At 42.1% G+C, this 14,143-nt stretch overlaps 1 protein-coding gene across 2 annotated transcripts in view; it reads left to right on the plus strand.

Moving 5' to 3' along the window:
- Nucleotides 1–13,477, plus strand: part of LHFPL1 (LHFPL tetraspan subfamily member 1) — a 46,662-nt gene extending 33,185 nt beyond the window's left edge. For both annotated transcript variants that reach the window (XM_040628999.1, XM_008709287.2), the window contains one exon: nt 12,478–13,477. In XM_040628999.1, the coding sequence (XP_040484933.1) occupies nt 12,478–12,659 (182 nt within the window). In that variant the 3' untranslated portion in view covers nt 12,660–13,477. The remainder of the gene's footprint in view (nt 1–12,477) is intronic.
- Nucleotides 13,478–14,143: the final 666 nt, after the last annotated feature.

Raw genomic sequence — 14,143 nt, forward strand, 5'->3', positions numbered from 1 at the left:
TTATTGTTATTCTTACAGGTTAGACTGACCCAGGTTACTTAATAACTGAAATAGATTTCAAAAGCAGGAACCAGAGGGAAAACCGGAAACAGTTCTTTTATGTCCTCGGGGCAGTTCTCTGGCAAAGTTAGAGTTACATATTAGGGGTGGACATATATGTCCGTCTGCTGTGTTGCATGACTTTTTCAAACCATCTTTACCAAGTCCCTCCCAGGTGAATTGGGAGAAATTGCATACAAATGTATCTTTCAAGAGAAAGCCTGTAGCATTGCATCAAGCACACTGTATGTTCTTTTTTTTTAAGATTTATTTTATTTGAGAGAAAGAGAAAGAGAGAGCGCATAGAAGGCAGGGGCAGAGGGACAGAGAGTCCTAAGCAGACTCCGTGATGTGGGTTGGATCTCAGGACCCTGAGATGAGACCTGAGCTGAAACCAACAGCTGGGCACTGAACCGACTGAGCCACCGAGGTGCTCCCCCCCAACCGTAGGTTCTTTTTTTTTTTTTTTAAAGATTTTTATTTATTTATTCGACAGAGACAGAGACAGCCAGTGAGAGAGGGAACACAAGCAGGGGGAGTGGGAGAGGAAGAAGCAGGCTCATAGCGGAGGAGCCTGATGTGGGGCTCGATCCCATAACGCCGGGATCACGCCCTGAGCCGAAGGCAGACGCTTAACCGCTGTGCCACCCAGGCGCCCCCCAACCGTAGGTTCTTAATTCAAGTTTGACTTTTCCTCTAAAAGTTGGACCAGTTTGAGCTAATGATATGGTATTATACAGGTGGCTCCCCACTGCACTGTGCATTGCAATCATCTGGGCCCTCTCCCCAGAGATATAATTCTATAGATTTGGAGCAGGGCCTAGAAATATGTATGTTAAAGCTTTCTCCAGACATTTGTGGCAACAAGTGGACTAGTTGAAAAGTGTTTAGCTAAGAGGAGAAGGGGCCCAGAAGTATGGATCACTCTAGGTGCTGTGCTGAATGCTTTATATGTTATCATATCATTTGACCTTCACAGCTGCTCTGTGGTGTCACCTCCATTGTGCCCATGGGAGAGCTGAAACTCAGAAATGTTAAATGACTTGGCCACAGGTTCAGTTCGTAAATGGCAGTTCATGGTAGCAAACACCATTCTCTGTCATCCTCATCCAGGACCTTGTTCGTGCACCACATGACTTCCTGAGAACACATAGGCTTGGCCCAGTCTCTACTCTCTGGCTATGTGGCAAACTTGATCAAATACTTATCTGTTTGCTCAATGGCTTTCTCTATAATGACATATCTGCCTCTAGCTGGGACCTGACGAATGAATAAAACAAATACAAGAGGATTAAATGAAATAATGAATAGAAAAAGTGCCTGGTAAATTGTAAAGTGCTATACACATATTGGGTGGTATTATTTGTGGCATTGGTTGTTACCCAGATATACCGGGCCCAAGGAGAGATGTAGGGTCTGTACCTATTGGCCAATGGAGCATGGATAGAAATAGCTGATGTTCAAACCTGGCCTTGCAGGTATGGGGCTAAGTCAATGGCTGGAATGAGGGTGCATGTGCTCCTGAGTCCTGAGCTTTGTCAGCTTTCCCGGTCTGGCATTCTACATTCGTAAGTATTTGAAGATTCTGTCAAAAGTATGTAACAGTAGAGCAGTGATGTGGCATGCTGCAGGTGGTAAGGCCATGTGCGCCATTGCTCCTTCCTCTTTCTGGACTCCATCTTTGTGGTAGAGGCTGCAGTGACTGCCGTTCAGTCTTGCTAGAGGACATCGCTCCAGAAGATCAAGTCTGGATCCTGGCAGGCACACCCCCTTGAGGATGAGGCTACCCTGGGTCAGTGATCACCCCGAAGGTAGCCGGCTGCATGCTTGGAAGTAAAGTCTCTGGTTCCCTGGCCTGTGCTGGGAAAGTAAGAGGGCAGACTCCCAAGGTGGCTAAACAGGAGAAACGGAAGAAGAAAGGACGAGCCAAGTGGTAGATGCAGTACAACTGGTACTTTGTCAATGTTGTGCCCACCTTTGCCAGCTCTGAAATCCATTGTAATCCTGGCTTTCCCCAGTAAAGTCACTTAGTCCAGTCAGAAAGAAAAGTATATAACAGTCACTCAGTAAGCATATGAGATCCTGAATGAGACACCGTACATAATTTTAAGAATTCAAGAACATAGTCTTCAAGAAGCTTTGATGAGACATTTTATATATGTCTCTGTATATACATACATACATATATATATATATATATATATATCAAATACAACCGTAATAATATCAATCCCAACCCATAATGATATCAATCATTAGAAGGAATAAATACTGCTAAGGCACGTGAGAACTCTAGAACTTATCTTCTTTCTCTTAGTATCAATTTGCATCTGTATTATAGAAAACAATCCGTGACTCTCTCCATATTTGTGAAGATACTACACACCACTCTTTTGATCTCTCTCACATTCTGTGGCTACAGTGATATTTCGAAAATGCAAATCTGATGTCATTCCCATTCTTTAACAATAATTCCCCATTGCCTGCAGGATAAAGACTCCTTAAGCATGGCCTATAGGGACCTTGGCCATCACTTCCATCAACACTCAAGCTCCTCCTCCTGCCCAGCCACCCTGAAATACCATGTTCTTCCAAACCTTTGCAACCTTGCATGTGTTCTTCCTATAGTTAGGAACACCCTGCTCCCCTTCCTCAGCTAGGTAACTCCCTACTTTTTTCTTGAAAACTCCCTGCCCCTCTTTGAACTGCACTTGATGCCCCTCATCTATATCATTGTATCGCTCTATGTCATAGCACTTATCACACTAACAGTCTGTTTACTTGTTCCACTTCTGTCTCTGGCTCCCTTTCACTCAATCTAGTTTGTTGATCTTACCTATGCAAGAACAACATATTTAAAGAGCTTACCACAGTGACTTTATTAGCTGAAAAAGTTCAAGTGGATGCAATCAGAAATCTACTGAGCAGATGCTAGAGGAGAGGGGCCAATTTCTTAGAGGCCAAGTATCTTATAGAGCTCATGTTGAGTCAAGCAGGTCCAGTACTTGGTTTTTGACTAGTACTTTGGGAAGAGTACCTATTTTAGTCCATTTGGACTGCTGTGAGAGATGCCAAAGACTGGATGGCTTATAAACAACAGAAATATTTTTCTCACAATTCTGGAGGCTAAGAAGTCCAAGATCAGGGTGCCAGCAGATTTAGTGTCTGGTGAATTCTTTCTTCCTGATTCATATGTGGCAAGCTTCTTGCTGTGTCCTCACATGGCAAAAAGGGGTGAGGGACCTCACTGGGGCCTCTTTTATAAGGGCACTAATCCCATTTATTAAGTCTCCGTCCTCATCACCTAATCACCTCCCAAAGTCTCAACCTCCAAATACCATCACATTGGGTGTTAGGATTTAACATATGAGTTTTGGGGGATGCAAACATTCAGTCTATAACAATTTCCAAAGCTCTTCTGAAATGCTGCTTCAAGTGTAGTTTGATGGACTATGGAAAGAACAATACGGAGGGACATGAAAGTTTATTCAGGGGTAGGTGGGGGCCAATCCTGAGAAAGACCCAGAAGCACAATTTAAGTTGACCTGAGACTTAATTCCTCCTCTTTATCCCCCATTGAAGAAAAAGATGATCAGAGTAGCTAAAACTCAGGATAGTTATGCAGGAAATAACATAAATAGGAAAGACTGGTTGGCAACATACAAGGATGGGTCAGAAGCAAATGTTTAACAGTGCCGTTGAAGATTTCAATGGAAGGACTCAGTTTTTTCAGCAGAAGTGTAAGAAAAAAAATCAACCATACCAAGGCATCTCTGTCACCATGAAGATTTGACTTTTCACTAAGTGCTACCTTGACTTTCTAACACTAGAAATAGTGGCTACTAAAAAAACATGTTTACCTGAATTATTGAAGTTTTCAAAGGACTTTTTGTTTTGCCTTTTCAAACTCTGGCAAGGGAGCCTAACAGGCTTCTGGAATATTCAATAGGTTCTGGGCCTCCAGTCTGGGTTTCTGTTGAAACTCATGCCCTGCCTGGAGAGTGAGAAGAAAGGTGTCCTCAGGGTGTTGGCTATCTTTTTACTGGGAGCTATAGTGGGGTGAGGGATGGATAGGGTGTTTGGCAATTCCCTTGAATTCATTGGCTTTGCTTTATTTTTTATAATTATTCATCTGTGCTGAACCTAGCAGAGAAAGTTCTCTCCTCATTTAGCTTAGCTGCATTGAAAATATTTTTATGCTGCTACCTATGGAGACCCTATAGTTAGCAGTATCTCTCTGAACAGATGGGACCACCAGCTTCTTCCAAACCCTTGCTGCCTGTTTAACACAAAATGCAAGTCCCCATGGCAAAAATATGTTGAATAAGCAGATAGCAACCCTATCCTTCCCCGCCCCCACCACCACACACACCAAACAGCAGTTTGGGAGGTGGGTTGCAGCCCTGGTTTCATAAGCTCAGATGGTGCTACACTGATCGGAGGAGTAGCTAATTTTCCTGAGCTGGGTCTGCTCTGGAAAAACACCACCTTTATTAGGAAGTGGTCTGTTGCAGAGCTCAGCCTGTCCACTCATTCCCTATGTACCAGGTTCTCTAGTGTTCTAATCTTACACTAATGTTTTTTAAACAAACTCCCCCTGCCTTTCTTTTCTTCCTCTTCCACCTACCCCATTGACTATCCTTTAGACTCTTTCTTTTCTTTGATCTCTCTCTAGTTCTTCCCCCTTTCCCTCCATAGAATTCCGAAGGAATCTTAGGCATCTCTCTGTAGCTGAGGTGATTGCTCTCAGGGCCAGTGCAGGCAGACTGCTTTGATATGATGAAGGCTGTGAAGGCCCTCCAGGTGGCTCCTAGACAGACATCTCCGCATATCTGTTCTGTCTCCTCTGGAAGGTGAGGTTGAGGGCAATATGCTGGTTCCCATTGCAGGTCCTCCTCTATCCTTGGGGTCACTTTTTCCTTTATTTTGCCTATAAGGCTAGAGCAATGTCTCTCAAGTTCCCTGGTTATTGGAGTATATTAGATGATAAAACAGAAGTCGATATTGCTCTCTTCGCATTCTACCTGAACCACCTCCCAAAATCCTGACTCCATGAGTTCCTAGAATTTGGATGTCATCTTTGTATAGGAATAAAGTCCCCAGTCCACACTCTAGAGCTGTTTACATTGTTAAACAGCTTTATCCCTTCTTGCTCTACCCCACAGCTCCAAGCTACTTCACAGTTCTTAACCCCTCCATCAGCCTCTTTCTTACCACAAATCCAGGGCTCCTTACCTCTGATCCTGGGTCACAAGCAGAACTTTTCCTGGAGTAGTAGCTCTCAGAACTAGACTTTTGCAAAAATTTGTGTCAAATCAAAACTTCATATATCTGAAAGTTCCATTTCATCTAACGCTAGTCAATGTTGGAAGTGTTAGTGGTCATTATGTACTTGCTATGTCCTTGCTCCCTTGTCTCTTCCTCCAAACTTTGAGGGGCTTAGATTTTCATCAGATGATTTTCTAAAAGGGAAGACTTGAGAAACCTAAAAGACAGACTTAACTCACTCTTTTTAAATGAAGACTTTAACAAAGCAATTTAAGATTCATAGCAAAATTGAGGGGAAGGTGCAGAGATTTCCCATATGCCCCCTGCCCCCACACTTGCATAGCCTCTCCCATTATCAACATCCTCCACCAGAGTATGGTACACTTGTTGCAATTGATGAACCTATATTGACATACCATAGTCACCTAAAGTTCATAGTTTACATTATGGTTCACTCTTGGTGTGGTACCTTCTATACATTTGCACAAATATATATTGACATGTATCCACCATTAGACTATTATGCAGAGTATTTTCACTGCTCTATCAACCCTCCATGCCCTGCTTATTCATCCCTCCCCAAATCTACCAACTCATGGCAACCATTGATCCTTTTACCATCTCCATAGTTGTTTTCCTTTTTCAGATGTCATACAGTTGGAATCCTATAATATGTAGCCTTTTCAGATTGGCTTTTCACTTAGTAATATATATTTAAGTTTCCTCCATGTTTTTCGTGGCTTGATAGCTCACTTCTTTTTAGTGTTTAATAATTCCATTGTCTGGTTGTACCATAGTTAATTTATCCATTCACCTATTGAAGGATATCTTGGTTGATTCCAAGTTTTGGCAATTATGAATAAAGTTGCTATAAACATCGTTGTGCAGGTTTTTGTGTGGATGTAAGTTTTCAGCTCCTTTGGGAAATACTAAAAAGCATGATTGCTGGATCATAATGGTAGAAGTATCTTTAGTCTTATAAGAAATTATCAAACTGTCTTCCAAAGTGGGTTTACTCTCTTTATGCCTTTTCCCTCTTTATCCAAGCAGGACTCCTTTCTTTAGATTAGTTCTCTAGCGTTGTTGGCTTCTAAGGTGGCATTCTGAGCATGCCCTCTGCAAAGAGACCCTCTCTGTTAGACTCTTTCCTACTCTGATTCCCAATCCTGATGCCCCCACCAATACTAGACCCTACCAAAAGCATCAGCCTGTGGCTTACTCCTCCCAGTAGTTCATAATGATCCATTTATAGTTGGCCAGACACCATGTCCCTAAGGACATAGGACTGGGGCTCTATGGAGGGGGATCAGTTTAAGTAGCAGCCAGTGACAATTTGTTCTCTAAACAGCAGAGATGTAATAATGTAACTTAATGCTGAATCAAAGAAAATAGAGTCAAACTCCAAACCAATTTGATTTGCAACTTGGAATAAAAGCAACGTGTCTTGATTTAAATGTCATGCCCACTGCTGAGTGATGATTTAATAACTTTTATGAGGGATCTTGTCACAGCAAATTCAACACTGGAACAGAATGACTCACAGATAGAGTGTTAGAAATTATACAGAAGAGCACAAAAAGGAACAGGCTTCTCTTAGGGCTCCTCTAGAAACTTTTGCGTAAAGCTAATTTGCAGTTAGGACCTCTTTTCTCCCTCTATCCTACTACCCAATCTTTCTCTTCACAGATACCTATGCATGTATGTAGACACAATCCCCAGCTGTGATGTCAGCTCACTGCACTGTTTTCTGAGGACACGAGAACAATTCTAGCATGGAGGCTCAGAACTGGTGCAGTCAGTCTGAAAGGTGAGGCAGCAGTGAACCTGGTTATTTTTGAAAGGAACCTCAAGAACTCATCTGGTCTTTATTGCTCTGTCTCTAGACAGGTTCTTAACTACTTTCTTCAATTTTAAGGATGAGAGAGCTGAAGTCCTGTGGAGTTAAAACATTTCTTCAAAGACTCCTGTCTCCTGACTTGCAGGGAATCAGTGCTTCCTCCTGAATACCTTGTGAGATCTCTCTCCTTGACCTTCCCCAGCATCCCTGGGCTAGCATACTAGAAGGCTCAAAGCTGACCATGCCCCAGTTCCAGTCAGCTTCCCAGGTCAATAGGAAACCATGCACAGCTGTTCTTAAGGAAAAAGATTCCATTCTGTTGGCATAATTGTTCAGCTATCAAGATTCATTTTGGAGGTAATTCAAAGTGTAAATATCTGGTGTTTGCCTAGATGACGGTTGCTTAACCTCAAAAATACTAACATTTTTGGCCAGATCATTTTTTGTTGTGGGAGGCTATTTTATGTATTGTTGGGTGTGTACCAGTGTCCCTGTCCTCTGGTTAACTGGTCTCTTCCTACAATATACAACTGCCTCTAGTCCCTTTTATACAGAGATTTTAGGTTAATCTTCCCAAACTATACCTCTAACTCAGCCATTCTTAATGGGAAGCAATCCACTCCACCCCCACTCCCAGGGATACTTGACAATGTCTTTTTGTATTTTCAGTTACCACAACTCAGCGGGGAGAGATAAGGTGCAGACATCTAGTAGGTAGAGGCCAGGGTGCTACAATGCACGAGACAGCCCTCCCACTCCTCCTCGCCTCCCCACCATTCAACAAAGATTTTTTTTGGCCCAAAGTATCTACAGTGCCAAGGCTGAGAAACCTTGTTCTATCATGTCATGCTCTGGTCAGAAAATTTCTATTGTTCCCCATTGCTTGTGGGAAAGATGCCAGATTTCATGGGTCCTCCTGGTCTATGTTCAATTTATTATTTGCCAACTACAGCTCCTTTTCTGAAGCAACTCTGAATGGAGTACTTTTTCTGAAACCTGTGGTCAGCTTTCTCACTTACATAACTTTGCTCACACCAACCACTCCGACTGCCTAGAATGTCCACTTCCCACTGTTAAGTAAAATTGAAATGCTATTTTCTCTATAAAACACTACCTGAGCATGAATTCTCCCAGATACAAATAATTCTTTTCCTAGATGTTCTTGTAGTATTTCCATCATATGTCTCTTAAAGCATTTATCATGTTCATAGTAGAATGGAAATTTTGAGTTGGAAGGGGCTTTTAAAAATCTGTCTAGTGACGGGGCACCTGGTTGGCTCAGTCAGTTAAGCATCTGCCTTTGGCTCGGGTCGTGATCTCAGGGTCCTGGGATCTAGCCCTGTGTTGGGCTCCCTGCTCAATGTGGAGTCTGCTTCTCCCTCTCCCTCTGTGTTCTGTCTCTCTCTCACTCTCCCTTTCTTGCTCTCTCTCAAGTAAATAAATAAAATCTTAAAAAAAAATCTGTCCAGCAAAATTCCCTTCACTTAAAGAAAAGGAAACAGAGACCCAGAAAGCTGAAGTGATTGGTTGAAGACATAGTTTCTCATAAGTCTTTGACCATAGTAACTTGTATCCTTGGCTCCACTCTCCTGGTATGGTTGAAATAGATGACCATGGACTTTCAGTCTTGGCACTCACATATGAATTCTGACACTTCTAAGTTGACAGAGTAACTTATCTTTCTGAGACTCTGTTTTCTCAGCTGTTAATGAAAATAATCATGGCTGTTGTAAGAATCAAATGGGATGGTGTATTCAAAATGTGTGGCACATGGTAGGTACTTAATAAATATTTATTAGATGAATAGAAGAATCAACAGTGCTTTAGGGAGTAGAATTTACAGATTGGTGATGGTCCATGGGACTTCACTAAAAGGTGATTGGAGGTAAAGGGTGGTATCTCATTATTACTTCTCCCTATTGCACCCTTCCATAGAAAACACAAATTTGTCTGTAGGCCATCGGACCAGTGTCCAAGCTTTCTGTGGAGTAGGTGAATACTGACAGCAGCTCTCAACTTGAAGATGTAGTTCTTGAAAGGTTTGTTTTTTTCTCCCCTTTTGCAGTGTCACTGATATAACCTCTCTATTCCCTTAAGCAAATAACAGGTAGGGTTGTGGGGAAAGGGTTGGATAGAAGATATTTTTCCTCTATTACTCCTTGGCTCCCTGTGTGGCCGTAGCTGGGAGCTTAGGTGCTGTTCAGTGGTCTAATAAGAGTCTCTGAGAGCGAAAACTCTGATTGCATTGGTGTGGCCATGGGAGCACTTTGGTGCTGGCTCCTAGCCCTGTGATACCTGGTTCTGACATGACTTCAATAAGGTTTATTGAAGTCCTTCTAGCCAGTTCTTCACTCTGGAGCTGCCCACTCCGTCAGCTTTCTTCCTGCCTAGAGCTTTGGGGTAATGGCATGCTATGCATTTATTCCCTTCATTTACAGAAACAAGTCTTTCCCTGGTCCCAGGGTTCATGTATCTAATAAAAATATCCCTGCTACTCTAATGGGGGGATGACCTGACAAGCAACTGAAGAAACAGAATGAGACTTCTGATGCCTTCCCTGGACTAGATTGGGAGCATGCCAGAGAGGAGGAAGTTGCCTGACTGTGGTTCTGTCTACTCTACCATGTGAGCACAGATTTTGGTTAGAGGGGCTATGGGAGAAGCTCAGGTGAATTTATTACAAATTAACTTAGGAGCCCCCTCTTTTGGGTTTATAGGTCAAGTGTCCTGTAAGGGGGAAAAAATGCCTTTTGGGAGGATGAGGAAACCAGTAGAGAGGACAGAGTACCAGATTGAGAGTAAAGAGACTTGGTCTGGATCCCTGCCTCTACCTCTCTGATTCTGAGAGAGTTCCTAGGGCTATCAACTAAGCCTCAGATTCCTGTCTGTGAACTGGGTACAATAAAATCTTCAGTCTTCCTCCTAAGGATGGCAAAAGTTGAAGGTTTGCCCATCTCTAGAGTTTTCACTTTGTGAAAACCACAGCATTATATAAAGCCTCCTACTTTTAGTGAGTGAGGAAGTATGTGTGTATGTCTAAGAGGAGGTGTGACAAGGTGGGAGGAGGATAGAGATTTATTGGCTGCTTGCTTCAATATGGTATTTTTCAGTTTACTCTTCAGAGTCCCACCATTATTATTCATGTTGAGGCCACTTTGTAGATAATTGAATTATTTTCTCTAAAAGGGTTCTTGTTCAAATTCACTCTAAGGATTGCATTGTTTCCATATCTACAGTAGTCTGGCTCTCAGTATAATTTTGTGTGGGGCCATGGGATTGCAAGGAGTTATATGACTGCATCCATCTATTGGTAAAGTACTATCTCTGCTGAAGAACTAAAGTTTGACATTTGTCATGGCAGGCGATAAGGGATTCACTCATTCATTCAAGTACAGAAGGAAATATACACAGTACTAATAAGGGCCTTTGAGGAAGGAATTTGACTTAAGGAGGTCAGGGAAGGCTTTGCTAAGGAATTAATGATTGGGCTGAGCTTTGAAGAATGACTGAACATTGACTAGGCAAAGAGAGTAGTAGGAAGTATTTGTGTACATGTGTGTATGCAGTAAGCATTTTAGGCAACAGAATATGCATAGGCCTTATGGTGGGAAGGATTGTAGCACATTCCAGAAACAAATAGAATAATACTACTGCTGGTTTTGTAACTTTAATAAAAATCAAAGACATAGATTTGTATGTTGAGGATTAAAAATACAAGTGTACCCGTATTTGGAGTATTGTTAGGCTAAAACATGCATAGTGAGCATCCACTGTTTATAGACCATGGGAAGTATTATCAAGAAAGAAACAAATACATCTGCACTGTTGAGCCAACAGTCTGGAAGGGGGTACAGGGCAGATGAAAAATATTTGATATGCAAATTTTCCTCCCAACATTTTGTCCAACAGGTACACCCATGTAAGGGATGTATAAACAAACTCCTGGAGGGCTACTTGGTTGAGGTGACTTGAGCCCACTAGGGTTAATCTGGAAAAGCTTCCTGGAAGTCCTGGATAGTGTTCTGAGGAAGATATGAGTTGGTGAATAAGAGGAAAGAAGCTGTTTTTGGCAGGAGAGACAATATGAATAATAATTTGGTGGTGGTAGAAACACTATTTCTGAGGTGAGAAATTTGGGATAAATTAGGTTGGCCTGAATGGAGGAGCAAAGCAGCCTAACCTGGGGCCATCTTATACTCTTTATATGACATGCCAAATAGTCAATTAAAAGAAGGAAAATTAAGGTTCACCGAGCACCATGTGAACTGAAACAACTGGTTATTAAAAAGTAAATTGTCAAGAGGACCAGTCTTGGGATCTCCAACTGACTGACTATAGTCAGGACTAGCTTTCTGCAAGACTGTGAGGTAGGTGAAGGTCACTGCCTACCTCTTTTCTTGGGGCCCCTCTACAATTTTCTATCACTGGCATCTACTCCAATTTCTGGGGTCTTGTTTGCTTAGGCACTTGATTTGAACAATTAGTTGTTACTCTGCTCCCTTATAAATTAATAGCTCTCCTTTCTTTGGGCATTGACATTTTCTGAGGGAAAATTCTCCGAGAAAACATAAATACTACAAAGGACAGAATCTACCTCTGATAGAAAGGCAGGTGGTGGAGTGGATGTTTTTGAGCAGGTGACCTTTCCTATTACCCTTAAAATTTAAACTACTGCCTTACAAGCTTAGCCTTGATTCCAATGCATATTTCTTCCCTGGATACTGAAAGGGTAGGTTAAGATAAAGGCATGTAGCAAGAGGCAAGGGATTTTTATTTGTTTTGTGCCTGTCAAATCTCCTGATGATGCAAAATACGGTTCTTTGGAAATAGTCCATGCACTGCAGTACATCTGTGTGGTGAAGAAAGGTAGAGCTTTAGAGTTAAGATTAGCCAGGGTTTCTATCCTGACTCTATTGCTGTCTAGCTGTGTGATTTTTCACAATTAACTTAACCTGTGCCTCAGTTACCTCATCTTACATAAAATGGGGCTAATAAGAGTGCATATCTCATATAGTTACTGTAATCATCAATGAGATGTATGTCTAAGGAGTTTAGCATAGTTCTTGACACTTGATCAAGTTGTTCTTGTCATCAGTTTCATTAATGGCACCACCACCGCTACCACCCACACCACCCCCAGGTTCCTACTGTAACAGAATAAAATTCTATAACTTCTTGCTAAAGCAAATACCAGCCATCAGCAAAAGAGGAAAGGAGGACACAGGAAGCCCAGTTGCACTCATTGTTTCGTATTCTCACATTAACCCTAACACTCCAAGGAGAATATATGAGAAGACAACCCAAGACTCATGTCTCTGTCCCTATATCTACAGGTACCTGTCGGCTTGGCTGGGCCTATTACTGTGCTGGAGGTGGAGCAGCTGCAGCCATGTTGATCTGCACCTGGCTCTCTTGCTTTGCTGGAAGAAACCCCAAGCCTATCATGCTGGCGGAAAGCATCATGAGGAACACCAATTCTTACGCCATGGAGCTTGACCACTGCCTCAAACCTTGAGTTCTGGCAGAAGATTGGAAAGGGTGGGAAAGAGAAGGGAAAAGGGCCTTGAAAGGAGGAACTAAGACTAGGCCACTTGCTACCCACCTGCTATTAGTGTAGCCTCATGTTTGCATGCTTTTTAAGTCACCAATCATTCATTTTCCCTTTCCCTTAAGCCAGTGGGTCAGTGGCTATTTACAAAATTCATCAAGAACAATGATTCTCTCACATGTTTACCTAGCTGGTGAGTACCCACTAGCCCTGAAGTCCCAAAGTGTTCCTTTGTGCAAAATAAGAAGATCTCACCTGAAAAGTAACTTCACAACCAAGCAGATCTTCGGAGTCCTACAGCTCCTGTCTATCACTTAAAGGTTGTGTAAGAACACATGTGCAGGGAAGACCAGGAGATGAACAGGGCTGGTTCCTACCACTCCATGCATATGGCCCTCCCCCTAGTATTTATTGCCATTTCCAAACATCTATGGAGTGCCACTGCTCAAATTTTTGTGACTTTCATAGGACTATACCTTGACTCTTCCTATTTTCTCCTGCTTTTCTTCCTTTCCAGTTGTGCAGAAGCTTGTGGGGAGGGTGACTCCCAATGGGAAAAATACTAATCAAGGGTGACTGCATATAGTCTAAGACCCCTTCCTCATTATGCTTTAGAATATTCATAAGAGTTCATTTTGTGTTCTGGCTGGGTGAGTGGCATCAAAATAGTAGCAAATATTCCCTAGTTCCTTATAGATACAGAAATGGTGTTCATCCGATGTTCTGAGCAGAGACGGGCGTTTGTTATACATTCAATAAATATGAATTCACAACGATGATGACAAGGATGTTTCTGCTGGCTCCTTATTAAAATTTCTATTACAGTTCATTTTTATTGACTAGGAAATTCACAGTGACCTTTTGCTGCTATAGTCATTCCTAGCATGATATAAGTCTCTCTGCCTGTTTCAAAGACGGCTCATCAAATACTTTCCCCTCCATCTGGGGTGAATTAGACATGAAAGAACACAGCTTTGGTGTCACCTAGGGCTGATGTATTTTTAGGGCTGGCCTCCATCCCATCTATGTTCAAGTGTGATGGATGGTGTAGAAGAACTTGGTGTCTCCCAGGGACAGAATTTGTCTCCCCCTCCCCAATTAATTCGGTCCAGCTCTATTGTTCCATAACTATAGCTTCAGGGATTAGGGAGAGCCTGTGACTCAAAAGGCCAGCTCATCTGTTTCTATTCTTACTCACTCCAGAGTGGTTTGGGTACAGTCCTACCTGGAAGAGGAGAAATGGCAAAAACTGGCCTCATTAGTTACATGCCATTTCTTTTTTTAAATTATTATTATATGTTAGTCACCATACAATACATCATTAGCTTTTGATGTAGTTACATGCCATTTCAAGAAGGGTCAGTTTCCTGATATTGAACTTATGTAGGTAAGTGAATTCAAGCATATACTTCATTCATGAGCTCATTCATTTGTCTAGTCACTCATTCATA

This window comes from Ursus maritimus (genome assembly GCF_017311325.1).
Source record: "Ursus maritimus isolate PB19 chromosome X unlocalized genomic scaffold, ASM1731132v1 scaffold_X1, whole genome shotgun sequence".
NCBI classification, from domain to species: Eukaryota; Metazoa; Chordata; class Mammalia; order Carnivora; family Ursidae; genus Ursus; species Ursus maritimus.